Raw genomic sequence first — 24,168 nt, 5'->3', positions numbered from 1 at the left:
TTTTTTTTTAATTCAAAATTATCCAATTTTAAACTCTTTTATTCAAAAATGATACAACTGCACGTCCTTTTCATTCGAATCGAAATATTATCTTTTTACAAAATAATTTTACCCATCTAAAATATTTTGAATTGGAATGTTTTCAATTGAAAATCATTTCATACAATTTTTTAAATTTCTAACACTTCCAATTCGAAATTATTAAGAACAAATGATGGTGTAGCAGAGATTCTTCGCGTGCGAAAGCTGAGTGGCCCTCTACAGCTAGCTTCGCAATGACTCTAATCCACTCTCTATTCATAAGTGCTGCTTCCTCTTAAAAAATAAAATCTTTAAGGTTAGAAAGCTTTGCGTTGCATACTTGAATAAATCTTTTACTATTCTCCAAATTTAACCTTTAACATCCAGATAACTGGCCTATAGTTAAACATGAAATATGTGAACCATAAATATCAAGACGTTAAGTGCGAACATCTATTTGTCTCCTTTTTCCGAGGATAAGCAAAATAAGTGGAATCGAAACGAAACACGTTCATTATACAAGCTAGACACGTATGTTCTCATTACATGACCGTCTCATACAAATTATATCTTATGTATTAATTTCCCCCTTCTACCAAGTAGAACGACCTTTCCCTTTCTCTCAGTGTCTCGTGTAATTCTGTAATGCAACGTTGATGTTAGTCGCGAGGGGCAGAGGCCAGGCAGGCTTTATGCCGAAGTCATTCACCTACAACAACGTTAGGCTGACAACGATAATACCTATTCCTTTGCAGTCGCAGTCGTGCGAAGCATGTCGTGAGATTTTACTGTTAAGAACTTATCGATGATACTGCTGCGGATATACAACCTGAAAAATACTTGTATGTCTCACTTTTAAAGCGTCAAGCCAATGGATGCATATTTTACGTCATATCATTAAGAAACACGGAGATAAATGGATGTACAAACGTAGATGTTTAAAAGTATAAGTTACTGCCGGGTTTACCCCAGTGCTACGTTTTTTCAAAGAGGGGGAGGGGGGCATAGACTTATTATAATTAATGGTACAATTTGAACATAATACACAGATTTCGCAAACATTCCGGATAGATTCAAAAGAGTTGACAAATTTTGCAATAATTATTCAAAAATTTCGGATAGATTACAAAGATTTTACAACAACTTCTATTTCTTCACAAAGACTTCATATAGATTTCAAAGATTGAACAAAAACTTCTATTATTTCAGATATAGATTTTAAAGATTTAACAATGACTCCAATAATTTCCTAGTGATTTCACGTATCTCGCAAAGATTTCAATGATTTAACAAAGATTTAAAATACTTTGCAAAGATTTTACAATGATTTCAAAGACTTCTATTGATTCACGCAGATTTTAGATAGATTTCAAAGATCGAAGAAAGATGTCAATGATTTCCTAATGATTTACAAAAGATATCGGATATATTTAAAAGACTTCACAAGAACATCGATCATTTCTCAAATATTTCAGAAAGATTTCAATGATTTTACAAATATTACCGAATATTTCAAAAATATTTTTAATATTTCGCAGAGATTTTAAAAGAATTTCCAAAGATTTCAAACAGATTTAAAATTTAACAATGATTTCCGAAAGATTGAAATAATTTCACAAATATTGCCAAATATTTCAAACATTTTGCAAAGATTTCCAAAGATTTGACGAAGTTGCAATGATTTTCCGAAGATTTCATAAAAATTTCAAATATTTTGCAAAGTCTTCAGATGGATTTAAAATATTTCAGAAATATTTCTATTATTTTACAAAGACTTTTATTATTTCACAAAGATTTCAGATGGATTTAAAAGATTCAACAAAAATGTCGAATATTTAGCAAAATTTTCAGATTTCAAACAATGCACAAAGATTTCAATGATTTCACAAATATTAAAAAATATTTCAAATATAAGCTGAACTTATTTCAGAAATATTTAAATTATTTCACAAAAATTTCAGATAGATTACGAAGAGACAAAGATTTAACTGACTTATTCCCAAAGATTTGAAAAAGATTGTAATAATTTCACAAATATTACCAAATACTTCGGGCAGATTTCTAAAGATTTCACAAAGATATGACAAAGTTTACAGAGATATCTCAAAGATTTTACAAAGATTTCAAATATTTTGCGTGATTTTTAAAACAAAAAACACTCGACTTCAACGAAAACCAGTTGTATTTACAACCAAACAGTTTAAATTTCAATTATAAGACACGAATTTTCAACGACATGGTTACATTTTTAACCAAATAGTTTACTAAGAAAGATGAATTCTCAATCAAACAAGATGACTTCTACCATAAAAGAAGAATTTTAAACCTAAACCTACTGATTCTTGTTTTAGTAATTGATCAAATCAACAAATTAAAGCAGACTTTGAAAAAGGATTCTCTAAATTGTTAAGTTTCACGATTATAAATTTCATCAAAAAGTAAATTCACTGTAATTTCCCGGCTTTTCACGGTCTCAAAAAATGCACAGTTTAGTTGCCAAGCCGGTTAACAAATTTTTATTGAAACTAACAAAGTTACCGCTAAGAATTACTCCAGCACTTCTTCAATAATTAGGTCCCGGAAGCTGGAATTACAACATTGTCATATTGATGTGGGCACTATGCCATAATTGAATACTTATTTAGTACTCATTTATGCTGCAGAAAAAAAATTTTGTGCCCGGTGATTTTGACCAAAAACATGTAATGCTAGCTTCAGCTGAAGTCACAACTCCGGTATGCGAAACTCGGAAACTATTAGCGGTATCAAATTCTCCTTTGCGCAGGAATTTAGTGCTAATTAAGTGTTTTGGATTTATGCCTTGCAGAAAATCCGGGCACATTTTTTTACCAAAAACGTGTAGTAGTGCTGGCTTCAGGTGCCTGGTGTTGTGAAACTCGGAAACTATTAGTCATATCAAGATCTGCTTTGTGCCGGAATTTAGTGCTAAATGAGTGCCCTGGACTTGTGCTATTCAAAAAATACGGGCACTTTTTTTTACCAAAAACGTGTAGTCATCTGAAGTCAGCATTACCACACGTTTTTGGTGAAAAAAGTGCCCGGATTTTTTGCATAGCACAAATCCAGAGTATTTAATTAGCACTGAATTCCTGCGCAAAGCAGATCTTGATATCACTAATAGTTTCCGAGTTTCACAACATCAGAGTCACCTGAAGCTAGCATTACTACATGTTTTTGATCAAAATTACACAAAATTTAGTTTTTGCAGAATATATTAGCACTTAATTAGCACTAAATGCCGGCGTAAAGCAGATCTTGATACCACTAATAGTTTTCGAGCTTCCCATACCAGAGTCACCTGAAGCCAGCATTACTACACGTTTTTGGTAAAAAAAAATGCCCGGATTTTTTGCATAGCACAAATTCGGAGCATTTAATTAGGACTAAATTCCTGCGCAAAGGAGAATTTGATACCACTAATACTTGCCGATTTTCGCATACCGGGGTTGTGGCTTCAGCTGAAGCTAGCATTACTACATGTTTTTGGCCAAAATTACCGGGCACAAAATTTTTTTTCTGCAGCATAAATTAGCACTAAATAGGCACTAAATTATGGCATAGTGCCCACATCAATATGACAATGTTGTAATTCCAGCTTCCGGGACCTTCAATAATTTCGTTACTTGCAACGATCTGCAGTATATGAATACTGCATTCTTCACCTATAAATACGACTACTATGCCTTTATGATATTACGAAACAGTTTTGCGCATATTACATAATACTTTCATTAAGATGTAAAGCTATTACCCCTTTTTACATTTAATCTTCATTTCGGGAAAAGTATGTGATATATACCATTATTTATGCAGTTTTTATAATTTCAGTTAAAGCTTTGTTATTTTATCCTTCTATCGAAAGATTCCTAAATTATCTCTAAAGCTGAGGGGTGTGTGAATTGCAATACAATCTATCTATGCACAGTCAATACAGGGGGCGTATTTTGATAAGAGCAACCCAACATTCATATATATATATATATATATACAAGTGCCACACATTTTTCGACATCATGTCAGAGTCCCGGCCAGAATAGTCATTCGTTTGAGAAAAAACATATATCTAAAATATTAATAAAATATTAATATTTTGTAATTTTTATGAATACCAACATAACAAAGGAAAGTGTCTTGAATGCACGCAAAAAAGAGAATGGTAAACTATAATTCCTTCAGCATAATTATTTCTTGAAATTATTATCGTCTACTGAAAACAAAAATTTCTTCCTTTTCACTCAAAAATCGCATATCTCAATACGATACTGTAATAATATTTTATTTTATTTTAAACAGAACAGAACGCTTTGTTTGCATTCCTATTTATCTACCCCATATGTCGGGAGCAAGATTTTATTTCTGAGAAAATTTGAAAATTCGATTTTCAATTGCACCCGAAAACAGATTTTCGGAACCTGTGAAATTGTAATCTCAAAATTCTTGGGTGATTTACCCGGAATTGGTTCACTTTTTTATATCAAATCTTTTTTACTCTTATTCAGAAACTCAATAACTAGGAAGTAAGTTTTTACTTTTTATTTAAACCGAAGATTATATTTTTTATCACAATCCACAGCCTAGCCTGTACCAATTTGTGGACAGTATCAACTTGAGATTGTCAGATGACACTTCCTTCAAAATGCATAAGTTATACATTTTCGAGGATTAAATATTTCTAATTAAATATTTTTGGTTTTAAATCACCAACATGTCATCTCGGTAGTGGACTTCTATCTTATCTTTAAATGGTGATTTCGATTTTACAAGAAGGTTTATTTCACTCCCTGAAAAACTCTGATTTTGTTGGTTATCTAGTTTTGTACTGCCATCCTTCATATATACTTTTTTAAAGTTCTTTTCAGTACTTAAAAATATTTAAATTTGTAAAAATGGTACTTTTTATATGTAAAACTAAACAACGATGTTCTTTTATTTATAAAAGGAGAAGTAACTTCTGAATGTTACAAGTTTTGAAGAATTTTATTATTGCAGGATATTCTTAAATATACTCGTATTATCAACATTGAATAAATATATTAAAAATAAATTATAGGATTATATATATATATATATATATATATATATATAACATTAAATCATATACTATTATAAAATTTAATGCTAAAGTCCATGTGTATTTGGTGAATAATTAAACGAAAATTTATTTTTTTGCATTTCCATAGTTACGTAAAATTCATTACATATTTAACATATTATTCAAATTTTAAATCCAATATATTTTCCTGAGAAAAAAATAATGCTTCACGAAAATAAGGGAATACATTATTCAAAATAAAATTATTGTAGGTTGATGAAGTTTCAATAGCAACAAAATGTTTAACAAAGTAGTTCCACCTCCAAACAAAAAGATGGATTTTCAACCAAGAGCATTAATTTTCCGCTAAAAGATATGAATTTTCAACAAAATGCATGAATTTCCAACTAACAGTGGTAGTCAAATTTGCAGTCAAAAATATTAATTTTTAATTTTTAAAAACAGAGTTTCAAGAAAATAGTTTATTTTCAAATAAAATTATGAATCTTTAACAACAAAAATGAATTTTTAAGAAAGCTGTTCAACTTGCAACCAAATATAGTAGATTTTTTCACCAAAAAGATGGATTTACAAGCAAGAAAATTATTGTTCAACAAATTCGTTAGATTATCAACTAAATACATTAATTTTTAACCAATTATATAGTTGCATTATCGACTAAAAAATATAAATTTCCAACCAAGAATGTAATGGTTAAATTTTCAGTTAAAAATACTCGTAAAAAAATTAGTTTTCAACCAAAAAGAAAATGACTTTTTTACGATAAAAGATGTACTTTCAATTATACCAAAAGGGCCAATGTTTAATAAAACAATTGAATAAATATGACTTTTTAACAGATTACTGAAATTTTCAACAAAATAGTTACATTTTCAAAGAAAACAAAGAATTTTTAACCAAAAGAGATACCTTAGAATTAAGATAAGAAGAATTAAGTTTTAACCAAAAATAGTAGGATTTTATTATTGGGTTCTATTAATTTCGTTTGCATTTAAGCGACAAAAAAGAGAAGAAAATAGGGAAATTTCTTGAAACCAGGGAAAAAGAAAAATAATTTTTTAAGAGTGGAAAATTGGGAAATAAGGAAAAGAGCGTGAAGTCTGTGAGAACAAATCCATAAATACTAATTTATTTTAAAAACTGAAAAAACATCGTTATTTAATGTATAATATTGAATTTTTTTATATTTCAGCACGCACGAAAAAATTTCCAGACTTACAAAAAATGCCCTGACTTTTCCTGTCCAACAAATTCCCCTGAAATTTCCAAGTTTATCAGAAGAGTAGACATCCTGTTTATTTTTGTTTTGTTTTTACTCAATTTTACCGGATTTTAAACGTAGAAATAATATTTTACAACCATTTAAACTTTGATATTTCTTGAAATTATTATCATTTAATAATCAAAAACGTATTTCATTCCTTTTTCGATCTTAAATTTGGATTTTCTTGAAACAGATTATTTTTTTCGATCGAATCTTTTTTATTTTTATTCACAATCCTCATATCACGGGAGAAAAATTTCCTTTTTGAAAAAATTTTAAATTCCCTTTTTAATTGCTGTTTACATTCATTTTTTAATAACCTTGATACTTTTATCTCAAAATTCTCATTCGATTTTCTTGGAATTGGTCAACTTTTTTACATCAAACTTTGTTTACCCGTATTTAGAAACTTCGTATCTGGAAAGCATGATTTTTTTCTTTTTAAGCTGAGAACTGACTTTTTGATCGCGAAAGTTAATGTCACGATAAGATTGTCAACTACCACATCCACTTCAACGGACCTAGATATATATGTGTATTTTTGTTAACAAAATTTTATGGTCTCAATTCAATATCACTTTGGCGCGAGATCGGACTTTTATTTTGTCTGTAAATAGTGAATTTGAATTTAGAGAATGTTTTTTCGTTCTTTTGCAATTTCCGCGTGAGTGCGAAAAATGAATTGCTCTGGTAAAATCAGGATGATTTGCGATAAACTTGCGAAATGCGGATCCACCTCAGGAGATTAAAAGAGGTAAAATTACGTAAAATTGAATTTCCTAGGAACCGTTGCCTGTAGTTGATGTTTTAGCGGAGAAACGTTTATGTAGTTTGAAGCAGTTAAGCAGGCGGAGAATGAAGAAGGCAAGAAGGGAGATAGATTCTGAGATAGATTCGCGTATGGAATGAGATTCTTGAGAGAAGAGAAATAGAAGGAAAGGAAAAGTTCCTACCTGAGCCAGTCACGAGTACGACCTTAACTCGGCGACTAAGCAGACGAGGGAGAGGTTTAACCACATTCTTAACCACCCCTATTGTATATACTTACACTATAATCATTTAAAAGAAAAATAATTAAATTTTCAACCAAATAGTGGAAAATTTTTAACCAAGAAGAATTATTTTAAACCAAAAAAGATCAGATTTTACCCAAAAATGGAAAACTTAAATTTTCAATTAAAAAAAAAAATGATTGTGTAACAACAAAACGAATTTTAAATAACATAGATCCTATTTTAACCAAAGGTAACAATTTTAAACTAAAAGAAGATTTTTCAGTCAAGATAGAAATGAAAGTTCATCCAGATTGACGAACTTTCAAGACAAAAGACAAGATTTTTAACCAAATAGATGAACCTTCAATAAAAAAAAAATTGTTCACGAAGTGGTTCGATTTTTACACAAGTAGTTGAATTTCCAATTAGAAAAAATCAATTTTCTACAAACATTGATTAGAAATGCAAAGCAAATAAATAATTAACCAGAAATTATATCAAGGTGACCCCGCAAAATCAAATTTCAAAATTCCATAACTTTTCCCTAACCTAACCAATAAGATTCTCTGACTCTTATCAGATTCAATGTTTTTCCCGACCTACGACAACGCTGGGTTAATAATGTTTCAAACAGATGGACGGTGGTACTTTTTTGAGACTTCGAAAAACCGGAAAATAACAGTGCATTTACTTCTTAATAGGAATTTTACAAATTTTAAAAAGAAAAATCTATCCAGTCATAAAATAACAATTTTAAAATAAGTTCAAATTTAACTATTTATTTAATATAAAGCTCAATTGTTATCTTTTTCAAATCAGTCAGATGACAACGCGTAATTATAAAGATTTTGACTTAAAATTTTTTCCATTTTTTGTCTTCATTTTTAAGCGTATATTCTCAATTGAAGGAATTTTAAAATGCAGTTCTGAAGACTTAAACAATTAAACATTAAAAGTGTTTTAATTTGAATTTTTTTGCTAAAAACGTATTAAAGTGATCGAAAATAAATATAAATTAAAACGCGATTTTTAAAACTTAATATTTTTGTTGAGTTGAAGGGGGGAATTTTTATTTTTAATCCCGTTTTCTGAAACGAAAAAGGGAAACTTTTTATTTCAAACACTTTTATTGAGTTGGAAGAGATTCCGATTTTCAATTTTTCCTGAAATGGAAGAGGGACAGTTTTTCGTTTTTAAGATTTTTATCGAGTCGGAAAGGAGCAAATTTTGGTTTAACTTTTTTTTTTTGATTGGAAGAACACTTTTTATTTAAAAAAATAAAAAACTGTTCAGTTTATAGAAGTCTAAAATCTAAATTTTTTCAGCTTATCACAATTTAATTTAAAAATTGATAATTTGGAAAGTGTTAAAAGCTTCTATTTTATACATGTAAATTATTGAGCTTAAATTTTAAAAGGTTAAAATTCAAAAGAGTTCCACTTTGAAGTGCTTTAATTCGCAGTTCAGTTTTGATTACTTCAAATGAAATATCTGAAATGAAAGGGAAAGGATAAAACTGAAAATAAAACGAAGATACGTATGTAATACCTGTGACGGATTTCTGATTAATGTTTTCTTCTTTTACCATCATTAACCACAAATCAACCAAGACCGCAAATTCTCAGGCGACGTAACAAAATCAAGTTCCGTAACACTTAAGGACGTTTTAGAATGCACTGCCAAGTTGAAAATTACGTGATCTATAAGTTGATTTATAAAATTGACAAAAATGGGTCCACTGATTATTGCAAAAAAAATAAAATCTAAGCGTAAATAATAATAATAATAAAATATTTCAAGGCGCAATTGTTTACATATATGTAGTTATTTGTACATTTGGGCTTTTTATTCAGCTTTAAACAAAAGTCGTAAATTTCATTCAATTTTATTTTTTTTAACTTTCTAATCCTTGAAAGATTTTTTACAATTATATTTTTCACGTTTATATTAAATGTTAATTAGCAAATTTTTTAATTAAAAAAAATACTAACTTTTCAGGAATAAAGTAAGATTCTGTAAATTAAAATGGAATGAAAATGACAACTTTTTGGGCTAAAGTGGAAGAAAACCATATTTGTGCAAATAACTATATTAAAATAAACAATTATGACTCAATCTATTTTTTATCACTTACGACCGGGTTTCTCTTTTAAAATTTGCTGCAATTATCAGTGGGCCTTTTTTTGTTAATTTGATAAGTCAATTAAAAGATTCACTAGTTTTGAACTTGACTGTACACCTAGAACATCCTTTAAGTCGGCCATGGTCGAAGGAGATGAATCTATGAGATAATCTTATGGAAATAATTTTTTCGAGCAAACACAATTGGATACGAAGAGACGTGAAGTATGTCTGATTCATGATTAGTGTCGATTCTTGGTTTGACCACACTTGAACCTTACAAGTGTAGACTTCTCAGTAACCAAGAATTTAAATGAAATACAATGTGCACGTTTGCCAATTTAAATAACGTTAAAAAACAGTTTGGCTTTTATAAATATTAAGACACCGAGAAACCGGAAGCGGAAGTATGTAACAGCAAACAATGCGACACAAAAATTATTTCCTTCTTCAAAAACACTAGACTTTCTTCTACATTGGAATGTAATAACTAAATCGTAAAAACGAGCAGAGAAAGTTGTGAGGCTCTTCCTTTAGTTACTAGAGGCATTGTATAATTATTCTATTGAATTAATTGTCAGAAAAGAATCCTATCCAACAAAAGTGGCGTAACGATATGTCTCGAAAATCTCGTAATCATTGCTGTTGAAAACCAGATTGGCTTTTCATTTCGTGAAGTTATTTTCTATCTTACATTTGGAATTGTTAAAATTAATTCTAAGAAAAATCATTAAAAAACTATGCGAATTGAGAAATGTTTTATTTTAAAATTATCTTGGATGGTTAAATTGAAGCTTTCATATGATCTGTAATAAATTATTGAAAATATTATACATTTTTTATGTTTAGCGCTTTTCGCTGGAAATTATTATTTTTTTAAAGAATTTTAATATAAAATCATCAAGTTTCTCGTAGAACATTTAAAAACTCTCAAAATTACAGGTTGTGTTCGTTTTTTTTCTTACCTGAAATTGGTCTTTTTAACAAAAATCATCACGATTCCTAGTTTTCGACAGTTTTATGTTATGTTAGCGTTTTACAACAAAAATGAATATTTATCATAAAAATCATTAGATTTCAAAGATTAAACCTTTTTCAGCAATTTACTTTTTTCTATTTTGTAAGCATCTTGTATTTACCGTTTCCCATTTAAAAAGTTAATATATTTTAAAGGTTCATAACTTTGCTAATGAATTTAAATTACTTTAGCGTTTTACCAGAAAAACTGGTATTTTATAACAAAAAACATTTTAATTTAAACATGCTTTAGAATTTTTTAACAATTTTGGATTATACTAGTGATTTTCGACGTAAACCGGTATTTTTAATTTAAAAAATCGATGTCAAGTAATATTCAAAACATCTAATAATTTTAAGTTATGATAGCGATTCACAACAAAATCTGTTATTTTTAAACATAAAACATTATAGTTGGGAGAAGATTTACAATTTTTGAACATTTTCAGGTTATATTACGCTTTTTCACAGGAAATTGATTTTTTTTATCTACAATCTATTAATAATTACGGATTATTTTAGTGTTTTTTTTTCGTCTGAAAGTGGTATCTATTTTTTATTTTGTTTAAATTCGATTTTAAAGAAGATTCACATATTGTAACAGATTTATGTTATGTTAGAGTTTTACATACAAAATTGTTATTTTAAAACGAAAACTATTATAGTTCGAACAATTACGATTTACAATTTTTGAAAAGTTAGGTCGTTAGTTTGTGGACGTTATTCGTCAAGAACTGGTACTTTATTATCTTTTTCTAAAAACATTTAACAGTTAACATTTTTTTCCAGAAATCGGTTATTAGAAACAAAAATCATTACATTTAAATGCAGATTTACAATTTGACAATATTTTTGATCATAATATGCTCGTGTTACAGCTTTTGTCTTCGAAAATTGGATTTTTTTATATAAAAAATTTGACCAATTTTAGGTTACGTTAACATTTTTCACCGGAGTTTCGTGATTTTAAAGAAAAACATTAGATTTAAAAGAAGATTTATAATTTTAAACAATTTTTGTATGTCACAATTAGTTTTTTTGTCTAAAATTGCTATTGGCTGTAAAAAATTAATAGATTTCAACAACATTTACAATATTTGAAAAATGATAGTTTATTATGTTAGCATGTTTCGTCGAAAATTAGTATTTCGTATAAAAAATGTAACGGTTTGGTTATATATATATATATACACACACACACATATATATTATTGAATACAAACAATTTTGTATTAATATTAATTTTATATTTTAATTGAAATATTGCGCGAGACAAATAATAAGAATCGCGCGCATGGCCGTTTCTAGTCGAATAAAATTGTCAATTTCGTTACTAATTACTGAAAATATCAGGCATTATTTGATTAGGGAAATGCCCCCGATTAAATATAATTAGTCGATGCAGAACCATATCGACCGACCTCTTGCACATTCAACAAAATGCAGATCGACTGACCCCTAAATTTCAATTAAAAACGTAACCAATACGTTTTATACCGTTTCTCAGATATGAAGTCAAATCACGCCTCACAGTCCTTCTACTATAAAAAATATGGTATAAAGGGCACTTTTTTTGCGTTCACAGGGTAATTTTAGATGCTAAAAGGGTACAGTTTTTACCAAAAACAGGTCAAAATAAAGAAGCTCTTAAAGGCGAAACATCATGACAAAGGTTAAACATAATGATTTTTAAGTTTATTTATTTTTAATTCTTTTAGGTTTTCTTGCTTTTGTCTACTGTTTTTTTATCAGAAAGAAATTTTTAGTTATGCGACACATTTTTTAGACGTAGTGAAAAAAAGATAATCCTTAAAGAAGCGAAAAAGACTATGAGACTTTAAAATGAGCTGATTGTTTAAAATAAAAAATGACTGTTTAAAAACCTATTACCTTCTTGCTTTTGTTCCCTTATAGGACTTGAACATTTTTCTCTAGTGTATTTTTATCCGCAGGAAGGCCTCGAATAACGGAAAAAATTTCCAGACATTCCAATTTAAATTTCTAAGTTCTGGCTTCAAATTGCGAAAAGATTGGATTATAAATGGCACCATTTTAAATCAATCCATTTTATATTGTTACATTTTTTAAAATTTGTAGTTCAAAATTATTCAAGTTCAAAAATTTCCATGTCAAAATCATACAATTTTGTAAAATTAAATATGAAATTATTCTATAAAAATTCTGTAAACTATAAACATTCAAACTTCTCGGAAAAGTAAAGTAAATTATATTTTTAAGGCTTAGGAGACAGTCATAGGCCATAAGGAATATTAAATCAGAGATTCCGAAATATTTATGATGCCACAGTAGTTTACAGGCCTCGATTACATTTTAAATAAAAGAAGGGCTATCGACGAAAAATAGGGCAACGTAGGGACCAAATCTGGAAAATAGGGGACTTTAGGGACCACAGCTAAATATAGCCGGTTGAATGTTTAAACATTACAAGAAAAACACAAAACAGAGTTAAATGAGATACGAATGATCGAAATTAATTAATTTCGTTAATCTTTTTGGCAATATAATTCCTGTTTAAGACGACTACCAAAGTGAATGAATCATCGACGTCTCGCGAAGAGCCGTCAAGTGCTAGACTGATGACTAACATGAGAGTTTCCTTTATAGATAGAGTATAGAAGTTGAAGTAAAAAAAAATACTGAAAGATATCAAATCATAATTTAAATTGTACTATATAATCATAAAAACGCTATTAATATAGCACACATATCTCATTAAATAAAAACTTGCATTGACTCTTGCACAATACAAGCTTAGTTTTCTCCACGATTGCGCAAAAGTTATTTTAAGAGAACAAGAATGGACATATTTCATAGGGACGTTAAGTTTTTATGTGATGTTAAAAGCCTTTATGAGTTAATAAAATACTACAATCATTTTAAATTTCACATTTTGCAACAAAGTCAGAGACCAAAATTATTATTATCATGCAAATACTTTCTATTCGCAAGTGAGATATCAGTGACAATTATAATATATTATTTATTCTGAACTTGTTAATGTCGTAATTATTCGTGATAATAATTTTAAATGGCTCTATTAGTATAAATAATAGCTTGAATGGATTCAAATGAAATTTCCATGAGATAACTTGATTATTGAAAAGCACTTGGTGCATGTGAATTAAATTACAAGATATTACGTGACTAAAAAGTAATTTTTTAAGTTAAATATAAGAATAATAAACAGGTAAAAAGTCTAGTTTTGTTACAATTGCTTTAATTGATTGAAAAAAGGACTGATGATTCATCAGAGGATTTCATCAGCGAAGAGTGAAATAAAAATATGTTGTAAAATAAAATTGTTGTTGTTAACCACACTGGCAATAAAACATACAATTGCGTATGCATATATTGAGATTGTATCGCTCAAAGCAGGATCCGAGTAGCCCACGAGTAATTTAGTATCGCATCGGAAGTGTAGTGACTGTCCTTGAGACTGCTACTGATATTATAAGAACAGTTAAGTTATCAAATGATGAGAAAATATAACAAAAGACTTTCTCGAGGTAAATTTTTTAAAATTCCAGGATATTATTTGATTGATTTAAAGATGAAGAATCTTTTAATTGGAATCACAAATATGTGGAATTCATTTCAAACCTGATCATAATATCTGCAATTTTAATTTTGGAAGCACTTAAAGAAGAATTCCAATAATAGGGGACTATCAACAACAAAAAAGGGTCATTTTCAAACAAATAGTGGAATTTGAAAGAAGAAATTAAACCGAACATTTGCATTTAAGCCAAATAGTTGAACTTTCAAACAGGTGTCGAATTTTCAACCAATTCTTCGAGCAAAATATGCATTTACAACCATATAGCTGAACTTTGCAACAAAAGAGACAAAAAAACTAGAACTTTCAAACAAAAAAGATGAATTTTTAACAAAGTAGTGAAATAGTAGCCTTTTCAACTAAACAGTTTAATTCTGAAGATAAAAAGATGAAGTTTTGCGAAGAAAGTGGAATTTTTAACGTGAAAATATTGAATTTCAACAACAAATTTAATTGTCTACCAATCAGTTGAATTTTAAAACAAAAGAGTCGAATTTTTAAACATATAGTGGAATTTTTAACTTAAAAATGATTTTTTAATGCGTTTTCAATAAAATAGTTGACTGTTTAACCCAAGAGTAGAGTTTCATACCAAATCGTATTCCGAAGATAAAAATACGAATTTTTTAGAAGAAACTTGAAATTTCAACCCGTAAATATTATGCGGTTGAAGTTCTGAAAGTTCAAATAAACAAAATTTTTTACTGATGAATTTGCAAACAGGAAAGGTACAAAAAATTTTGTTCATTTATATTGGCAATCATTTATTATTGAAATATAATTATAATGCATAATTCAAATTTCATTTGGAAAAATTTTATCGTTAAAATAGAAATCTCAAAAATATTTCGTTCATTTGAACGTCTAGAACTTCAGGTGCATGTAAATAATAACTTTCTGCCAAAACAGTGGAATTTTAACATAAAAAATACGAGTATTAAACCACATAAATTAATCTGCAACTAAAAAGATTGATTTTGAGGAAAAAATGGAAGTTAGACTAATTAAAAAAAAGCAACAATTTTCAACAAAATAGTTAAATTTTCAACCAAAGAAATACATTTTTAATTCAAATGAAGGAATATTCAACAAAAAACTTTAATTCAACAAAAACGATTAATTTTATATAAAAAATACCTATTTTCAACCAAAAAGGATAATTTTCCAACAATAGAATAAATTCTTTAAAATAAAATTAGTGTAGGCACTATAATAACTTCAATTTAAAACGCTTCAAATTTCTAACATTACAAGTAAAAATATTGTATTTTTAAACAAAATAGATCAATTTTCAACCAATAAGATGAATTTTTAAGCATGGAGATTAAAATTCTACCAAAAAAAAAAACAACTTTTCAATAAAAAAAGCTGAAATCTCAACCGAAAAGATTAGATTTCCAAACAAAAAAATGTTTAAACATAATAGTTGCATTTTCAATCAAATAGCTGAACTTTTGAGCAAACCAGACGATTTTTTAACCAAATAGTTGACTTTTTAACCGAAAATGACGAATTTTTAAATAAAGGACCGTTAGAAAAATATTTAAGACTATTAGCTGTCACTATACCCCCCCCCCCCCTCCTACGTTACACTTTTTCTATTGTAAGAGTATATAACTTTAACCTTAGCGTAACTCTCGTGGAGACCACCTCACCCCTTAAGGCGTCACCTTTTTTTTCAGTTCCTAAGGAGATTTATCACAAAAATGTGAGAATAAATTCTCCCAAATAAAATAATTAAGGTATATCCTATATTTTATTTCCAGCGCATTAAATTTCTAAAATTCCATTTATAAATATTGCATTTTTAATGATTATATGATTAATTTTCTACTAAAAGAAAAACACATTTTCAACCAAGAATATTAATTTTCTACGAAAAACCAAAGAATTTCCAAACAAAATAGTTCAATTTTCAACCAAAGATATGAATTTTTAACAAAATAACTCAACTCTTCATAATTGAGTTACATTTTCAAACAAAAAAGAGGAATTCTCAACGAAAAATGTAATCGGTGACATTTCATGAAAATAGTATTTTAAATTTAAATAAAAAACAGTTGAATTCAACCAAACAGTTTCATTTTTAACCAAAACGCATGAAACTTTTACCAGATATATTTTCAATCTGAAAGAACGAATTTTATATCCAAACGGGTCAATATTCAATAAAATAGTTGAATATCCAAAAAAATCATTAAATTTTCAACCAAATAGTAAAAATGTTAACCATAAAAACATAACTTTTAACCAAAAATAGTTAAGATATTTTTACTGGGTTCGATTAATTTAGTTCTCATCCAAGCGAAAAAAAGACGAGAAAAGAAAAGGGGATAAGGTACAAATCTGATTAAACTAGCGAGAGTGGCTATAATTCATCTAGCGGGATCAGTAATGAGTTGAAAATGAAAATCTGCCATGCGAATTAGTTCTCTCGTGATAGCATTAGAAACTGCACCGACATACATCCCTTTGCAATATATGAAGAAGTTTGCGTGGGTGTAGGTTCTTGCACTTGAAAATGCATACAGCTCTTGTAACGTATCTCATCACCATTTCGCCCCTTTTCATTCACGCCAAGCAACACGGAACCTCGCTTTTCATGCCTACTCTTCCTGCTAGTTGGATAATAATACATTGGACGAGGTCTTATTAGATATGCCTAAATTCACTGATATTATTAACAATAGTACAAGTAAATTAAAAACTGATTCATCAAACATTTTTAAATTTCTCGTATACAAAATACAAACTCCGCAGTCTAAAATACTCTTAAAATAAGGAAAAACATCGTGATTTTTCACGAAAATATGGGAATAATGGAGGAATGCATTTGTTTGTATAAAATGCATGTCGATACCACATTAAATTCTTTAAATACCTTAGATTTCGAGTCGCAATATATTAATTTTTCAACAAAATCGTTAAATTTTAACCCAAAAGATATACCTGAAGTTCTGAACGTTCAAATTAACGAAATATTTTCCCCCATTTCGGTTCTATACCCATAAATATTGTTCCAACTGCAATTTAAAATATACATTATATTTCGGTTTCAATAATAAATGATTTCCAATATAAATGAAGAAACATTTTAACACTCTTTCTCTCGCTTACAAAATCATCAGTAAAAAATGTTCATTTGAACGTTCATAACTTCAAGCACACACCTAAAAGACGAATTTTCAACAAAAGAGTTCAGTTTGCAATCTAAAAGACAACGCCAAAAAGACTTATTGTCTAGAAGACAACAATGTTTTAAAATTAATTTTTTATAAAAAAATGACTTTAGCAAAATACTTGATTAAAAAAAAAAACAATAAAATTTTCAACAAAATATTTGAATTTTCACCAAAATGATCAAATTTCCAAACGAAGAAGATTAAACTTTAACCAAAAACAATTGCATTTTCAACAAAATAATTAAATTTTCAGCAACACAATTGACTTTTTAACCTATAATGATGGATTTTCAACCCGAGAATAATAATAGTTCAATTATCAGTTAAAAAATTAATTTTTAACAATAAAAATCGAAGTTTTAACCAAAGAGATAAATGTTCCACTTAAATTATGAATCTTCAAAAAAAAAATATTATTTTTAACAAAGTAGTTTAACTTTCTACAGGGTAGTTGAATTTTCAAACAGAAATGATGAATGAAAAGATGAATACTCAACAAAAAACTTAATATTTGAGAAATTTGAAAAAAACTAAAAAAAAAACAGTTTAATTAAAAAGACGCAATTTCTCCCAAAGGAAAGAATTTTTAAACCAAAAAAACTAATATATTGAAAAGATATGAATTTTCAATAAGAATTGCAATTAAAAAGATGAATTCTTAACTACCGAAAATGTAATAGCTAATGATTAAACCAAAATAAATTAAAATCTCTAGCAAAGAATATGAATTTTCGAACGAAAATGGCGAATGTTTAAACAAAAAGATTAATTTTCTACCAAAAAGACGAATTTCCAAGAAAATACATTGTTTTAACTAAAGAAAATAAATTTTCAAACCAAACACGAAATAGTTTAATTTTCAGTCAAAGAGTTACACTTTTAAAATAAAAATGATGAATCTCTCACGAAAAAAAGTAAATTTTTAACAACTTATCCAAAGCATTCACAAAAAAAAATAAAGTTACAATAAAAAATTCAATAAAACACATTAATTTCTACCAAAAGAGATGCAACTTCAAACCAAAAAGACGAATTTTCAACAAAATGGATCAATTTTAGACAAAAATTGATATTAATATTCCAGAAGAAATGCAAATTTCAATTGAAAAATAATCTTTCAACTTAAAAGCTAAATAATAATAGTTCACTTCCCAACCAAAAGAAGACGAATTTTCAACAAAAAACATAATGATTGGTATTTCAATAAAAAAATAGTTGAATTTAACCTAAAAATATGGATTTTGCAAGAAACAGTTACATTTTTAACTAAAAAGAATATATTTTTGGATGAATGATGAATCTTTAACAAAAACAGTGCATTTTTAAAAAAAATTTCAATTAAAAAAAACTGCTAGTAAAGATACAGTTAAAAAAAGAGGAATTTTCAACCACAAAGATTAATTATCTTCCAAAAGGATGAAGTTTTAAATTTTTAACAAAAAGTGGAAAAAGTGATATTTTTAGTAAAAAAAATAATTCTGAATAAAATAAAATAATTGTCAACAAAATGTTTAAATTTTTATACAAATAGGTTGAGTTTTCAATCAAAAAAATAAAGTTCTCAAAACAAAATTTAATAATTTGTATTTCAATCATGAGAGAGTGTAATTTCAAAACAAAAACAGTTGAATTATTGAACCACGGAAAAAGAATTGTTAACACAATAATTAAATCCTCAAACAAAACAGGTTCTTACGCTCTGTTTTTGTATTACACTCTGTAATTAGGCTATTGTCCGTTAATTGATTGAATAAATAAATTCCAACCCAAAATATAATAATAGACTTATCAGCCAAAAAGAATGAAATTTGAACCAAAAATAGTTTTTGTATTGGGTTCTGTTAATTCTGTTCGCATTTCAGCAAAGAGTGTGAGTATGCATATATTTTCTATAAAAAAAATGTTTTTCATTTGATTTCCGATTTTAACGATTGCAATTGTTAAATATAGAGATGAACTTTAACGTTTGAACTTGCTCATGAACAAAAAGTGCATTGCTAATTTGAAGCGCGTTTTTATTCAGAAACGTCATTGCATGCGCCATTCACGTTATTGTTCAATGTTTAATAAGGAAACCGAGTTAAATATACAAATGAAGAAACGTGATTTAATGCAGTTTCCGATCAATGCAATATCGAAAGAAACAATGATATCGAGTTGATATCCTTTTATGACACTAACATTAGATCTAGGGATTCTTTCTTACCCTGTCTTCCTTTTAAAGAAAATTAAACAATTGAATGTACTCATAAGAAAACACCCTAAAACTATGGTATATAAAAATATTTGTGAAATATTAATTCTGCAGTTTACAATTCTCAGATTTTTAGCACCAAGCCATAAATTTTAATTAATAGTTCATTGAATATACGAGTCTGCATTACCAGACCTCTAAGTAGCAAAACGATCAAAAAGACATCCAGACTGGTTGAACAGAAATAGTGACGGAATCTGTTTTCAAAGTGAAATATACGAGCACGTTGAATCAAGAATTTATGCAGAGATCCAAGTACGAAATTAGTATTCCTATAAATGCATGATACTTCAAAACATTTACAATTTTACACCTTAGATGAGAAACATTGCTTGAGACTTTCTATTTTACCGCTTCTCGTGATAGCCATTAGGCGATATTTGATATTATCATAATTATAAAACATAATGAACAGGATTAAGTAACAATTTGTCATGAGATGGTTATGTAAATTTCAGGTACTTCATACAGGGTCAAGAAACTGTAGAGATAAATTACAGTTAAAATTGTTTGAATTTAGCAGGACTCAATAAGTGGAATATTCATGCTCGAGAAGAGGAATTGGAACAGATCAATAGGCTTCCTTGTCAGGTCACCAACTTCATTCTTACGCACACATTCTAAAAAGTCACACTCCTAGGAAGACAGTAGACACGTGCGTAAATTCACGCGTGCTGTCTATAATTTGATATTGCGCAATGCGTTAATGTGAAATTCACTGATAAAAAAAGATCAACTAATCTTCGACTTTAAGAAAAATGAAGCAAAAACCGTGAGCAATCTATTTTGAAATTTTCGGAAAACTTAAGAAATTCAATTTAAACATGTTATTTTGGTAAAAAATTAGCGCTTTCTAAATTTTTAATTTGTTGCTCATTCTCCCAAAGTAATTTCAGTTAAACAGCATAAATAGTATTATGGTCAATGAATTAACGCAGGGATTGCAACATTACTTCTTAATATACGGTTGAATGAACAAACAGGTAACGGAAACCTGCCTCTGAATATCTCTGAAGCAGGTTGTTCGTAACGTGGTACTGAAGCGGTATTTTTTCAATATTAGAGCAAATTATCGCAGACTTCATAGCCCAAAATTATATGAAAAAAGGCCCATATTGAATTCAATATGAAAGGAATTAAATTCTTAAGATTTAAGATGAAATATATTGCATTTTCAACAAACTAGTTGAATTTTCAAGCTAAAACGACTCGTTTTAGCGAACTGTCGCCTTGAAACCCAAAAATAATTTTCAACGAAAAAATTAATTTTGAATCAAGAAAGATGAATTTTCTAAGAAATAGTTGAATTTTCAATCTACAAAGATAAATTTTTAACCAAATGGTCGAAATTGCTATGAAAATTTACTTTTCAGTAAGAAAAAATGAAAATTCAAACAGATAGTTGAATATTTAAGACAAAATACGAATTTTTTAGATGACAGTGGAATTTTTAACCAAAAAAGATTTTAATTTTAAATAAAAAGCAGTACAATTCAACCGAAAAGGACGAATTTTCAAAAAAATAATTATGTTTCAACAACTAATTTTCTACCATGAGAGGTAAGTACTCAACAAGAGTTAATTTTTTAAACGAAAAGTCGAATATTTAAAAAAAAACGTAGACTTTGAAAATCAAAAAGATGAATTTTAACCAAAAATACAATTTTCTACCAAGAAAGATGAATTTTCTATTAAATAATTGAATTATTAACAAGAAAATAAAGTTTCAACCAAAAAGTTGAATTTTCAAGCAAAGGGGACGAGTTTTCACCAAAATAGTTTAATTTCTAACCTCAAAAGATGAAATTTTAACTATGAAAGATTTTTTTTAGTAAGAAAAAGTAAAAATGCAACCGAATAGTGGAACTTTCGTGACAAAAAGACGATTTTTTTTAGAAGATAGCAGTATTTCCATGTAAAATAGTTTATTTTCAACCGAGAAAGATAACTTTTCTACCAAAAAAGGTGAATTCTTAAAAAAAAAATAATAGTGATATTTCAACCAAATAAAAGCGAATTTTTAAGCCAAAAAGATTTTTATTTTAAATCAAAAACTGTTAAATTCAATTAAAAACTTCGAATTTTCAACAAAAAAGTTGAACTTCAACCAAGAAAGCAAAGAAACGATTTTCAACAAAATTGTGACATTTTCAAGCCAAAAATACGACTTTTTCAGATGACAGTCGAATTTTCAACCAAAAAGTTCATTTTTATCGAGGAAGATGACATTCCTTAAAAAAAATTCTATAATACAGTTGAATTTTCGACCAAAAAATATGACTTTAACAAAATAGTTGAATTTTCAACGAAACATTTATAAAATTTTAAAGAAGATAGTCTAAATTTTAACCAAATAGTTCTTTGTTGAACGTACAAAGATGAATTTTTAGGCAAAATAGATTAAACTTGACCAAAAAATGGTTACGTTTCAACCAAATAATTCAATTTGTAATCGAAAATACGGGTTTATTAAAAAACAGTTGAATTGTCAACAAAAAAAGTTCATTTTTAACCAAGACAGATGACTTTTCTGTCAAAAAATTAATTTTTGATTCAAAAGGACACAATTCCTATACAAAACAGCTGAAATTACGACCAAATTACGAGAAAAAGGAGAAATTTCTTGAAAATATGGGGATAAGATGAAATCCTAAATAAGGGGAATACGGGAAAGAGTATAAAGTCTGTTATTGAATAATAATTTTTAGTATACTGTATATATGTCAATAAAACATAAATATATCTGCTAGAAAATCAAAATAATAGAAAGAATTTAACTGAAAATTTCGCGATGAAATGTTTGGGAGAAGAAAATATTTTAGATTTAGAAGATTTGGACTAAATTCCATTGAACCTTGCTCAAAATACTTTTTCCTACTATCCAACCTAAATTACTGTCATTAAAATATCAAGAATCACGAACATTTTTTATCTTTGCGCCTAAAAAAACTGAATGTTAATTTCCTGACTTTTTTCCGCGACAAGGAACTGAACGTATAATCTCTTGCCTTGACATTCGGACTAATTAAATCAAGTTAACTTAAACTACTTTTAAAAAAACTCTAGTTTCTTAATTGAATATACTAACGCAGAACATATTCAATACGTTCGTTATTTCGTTTGATTTAAACTCGCCACACACACAAAAGTATACAAAACCTAATGTAAACACGCCTATTCAAACACCGTTGGTCCAAACCAAACCTGCAAGTAAATATGAAATACCGTTAAATCCAAGAAGGCAGTGTACCGTTTTAGCGCAAATTAAACCTCAAAATATTGATTTCCAACCATGTTGAGTAAGATAGAAAAACTTGCTACGAAATGTAAAAGATAAGAGAATCATCCAGCAATGAGAGATTATAAATTAAAATGAAAAATTAGAATTACATTTAAACTATATATTAAAAACCTTAGTTTAATTTATTATTCCTTTTAAAACACTGGAAAATACCAGCAAAATTGCATTTAGTTGCTGTAATGTAAATTGCCATGATTTATGACTCGCATTTTGCTCATGTTAGATCATTTCCAATGTTATATTATCTAATTTTTATTGATTTTTTTTAACTTCACTCCAATTTTACGACATATTACAGCAATGACGTAAATGAAAACTGGAGTGCGCGCAAAAGCACGAAAAACCTGGAGGGATCCACTCGCACACCTAACCTCGCCCACACCCCATTTAAAAGCCACTGAAAAATTTAACAATACATTTTAATCAGGTATAGAGAGAGATACCTGCATTATCTCACTAACCGGCTTGAAGAAACCGGTATTTTCTAAATCTCAAGGTGGAAATGAGTAACGAATTTCGGAAAAGGGGAGGAATCGGAGCACAAACTCTAAATTGAAAGCGTGAAAGACTTGAAATTGAAGATGAACTTACAGTCCAAATGTTTTTTCTTGGGACCTATCATTTCTTCAGTGGTGGCTTTGCAGACGGCCTTTGCAAGGCCCTGTCCGGCAATGCTGTGCCTGGCTGCCAATAATCTGTCGTTTATCGTCTGTCCCGCCATACTGGAGATCCTCGCCTAGAATCGTGCCGTCCTGTCCCGTCCTGACTCGTTTTTCGAGGATCGAAGCCAATCCTGTTGGATCAGGGTTCTTGGCAATGTGGTTATTTCCTGGCGGGTTAATTTACCCGCTTCCAGAAGAAAAGAAACAAAACTCAACTGGCACCCACCACCTCACACACACGGAGTAGGAACACCGATTATTATAAACGACCACCACTCGTTCTTCCGACTAACTTAATCCGTTTCAAGATCTACTGCATTTACTTTCAGAGATTTCTGGCTTTTGATTTATCAGAGATAACACGTTCCCGTTTTGTCCTGTCCAGCCCTCTTTTCTTCCTTTTCTTGAGCTGAGCAGAGCTCATACACGCGTTGTAGCTCAGCTGGATCACGGCTGGTTGGACGGACGACAGTTCTGCTCACGACCACACGGTGCCGACAGAAGGCTCCCACGATATGTCAAAATGGCGGTCCCGGTATTTCCCCCTACCATTCAAAAGTTCAATCTCAGGGACGTCGAATTAGGGAGATTTAGTATTTTCACTACTTATTAAATTCAGCTTGATTTGGTAAGCTCACCTAGAAGTGAAAAGACAGATATCCTACCTTTTTGAATATTTTTGAATTTTCATGTTAGAAAG

General features: G+C 28.8%; 1 protein-coding gene across 1 annotated transcript in view; it reads right to left on the bottom strand.

Moving 5' to 3' along the window:
• LOC117169927 (clathrin coat assembly protein AP180) overlaps window positions 1-23,963 on the bottom strand; it is a 97,849-nt gene extending 73,886 nt beyond the window's left edge. Inside the window, exon 1 of the mRNA XM_033356436.1 lies at window positions 23,398-23,963. Coding sequence (XP_033212327.1) covers window positions 23,398-23,527 — 130 coding nt within the window. The 5' untranslated portion in view covers window positions 23,528-23,963. The remainder of the gene's footprint in view (window positions 1-23,397) is intronic.
• Window positions 23,964-24,168: the final 205 nt, after the last annotated feature.

This window comes from Belonocnema kinseyi, chromosome 3 (genome assembly GCF_010883055.1).
Source record: "Belonocnema kinseyi isolate 2016_QV_RU_SX_M_011 chromosome 3, B_treatae_v1, whole genome shotgun sequence".
Lineage (NCBI taxonomy): Eukaryota > Metazoa > Arthropoda > Insecta > Hymenoptera > Cynipidae > Belonocnema > Belonocnema kinseyi.
This window is presented reverse-complemented; position numbering and strand designations above follow the sequence as displayed.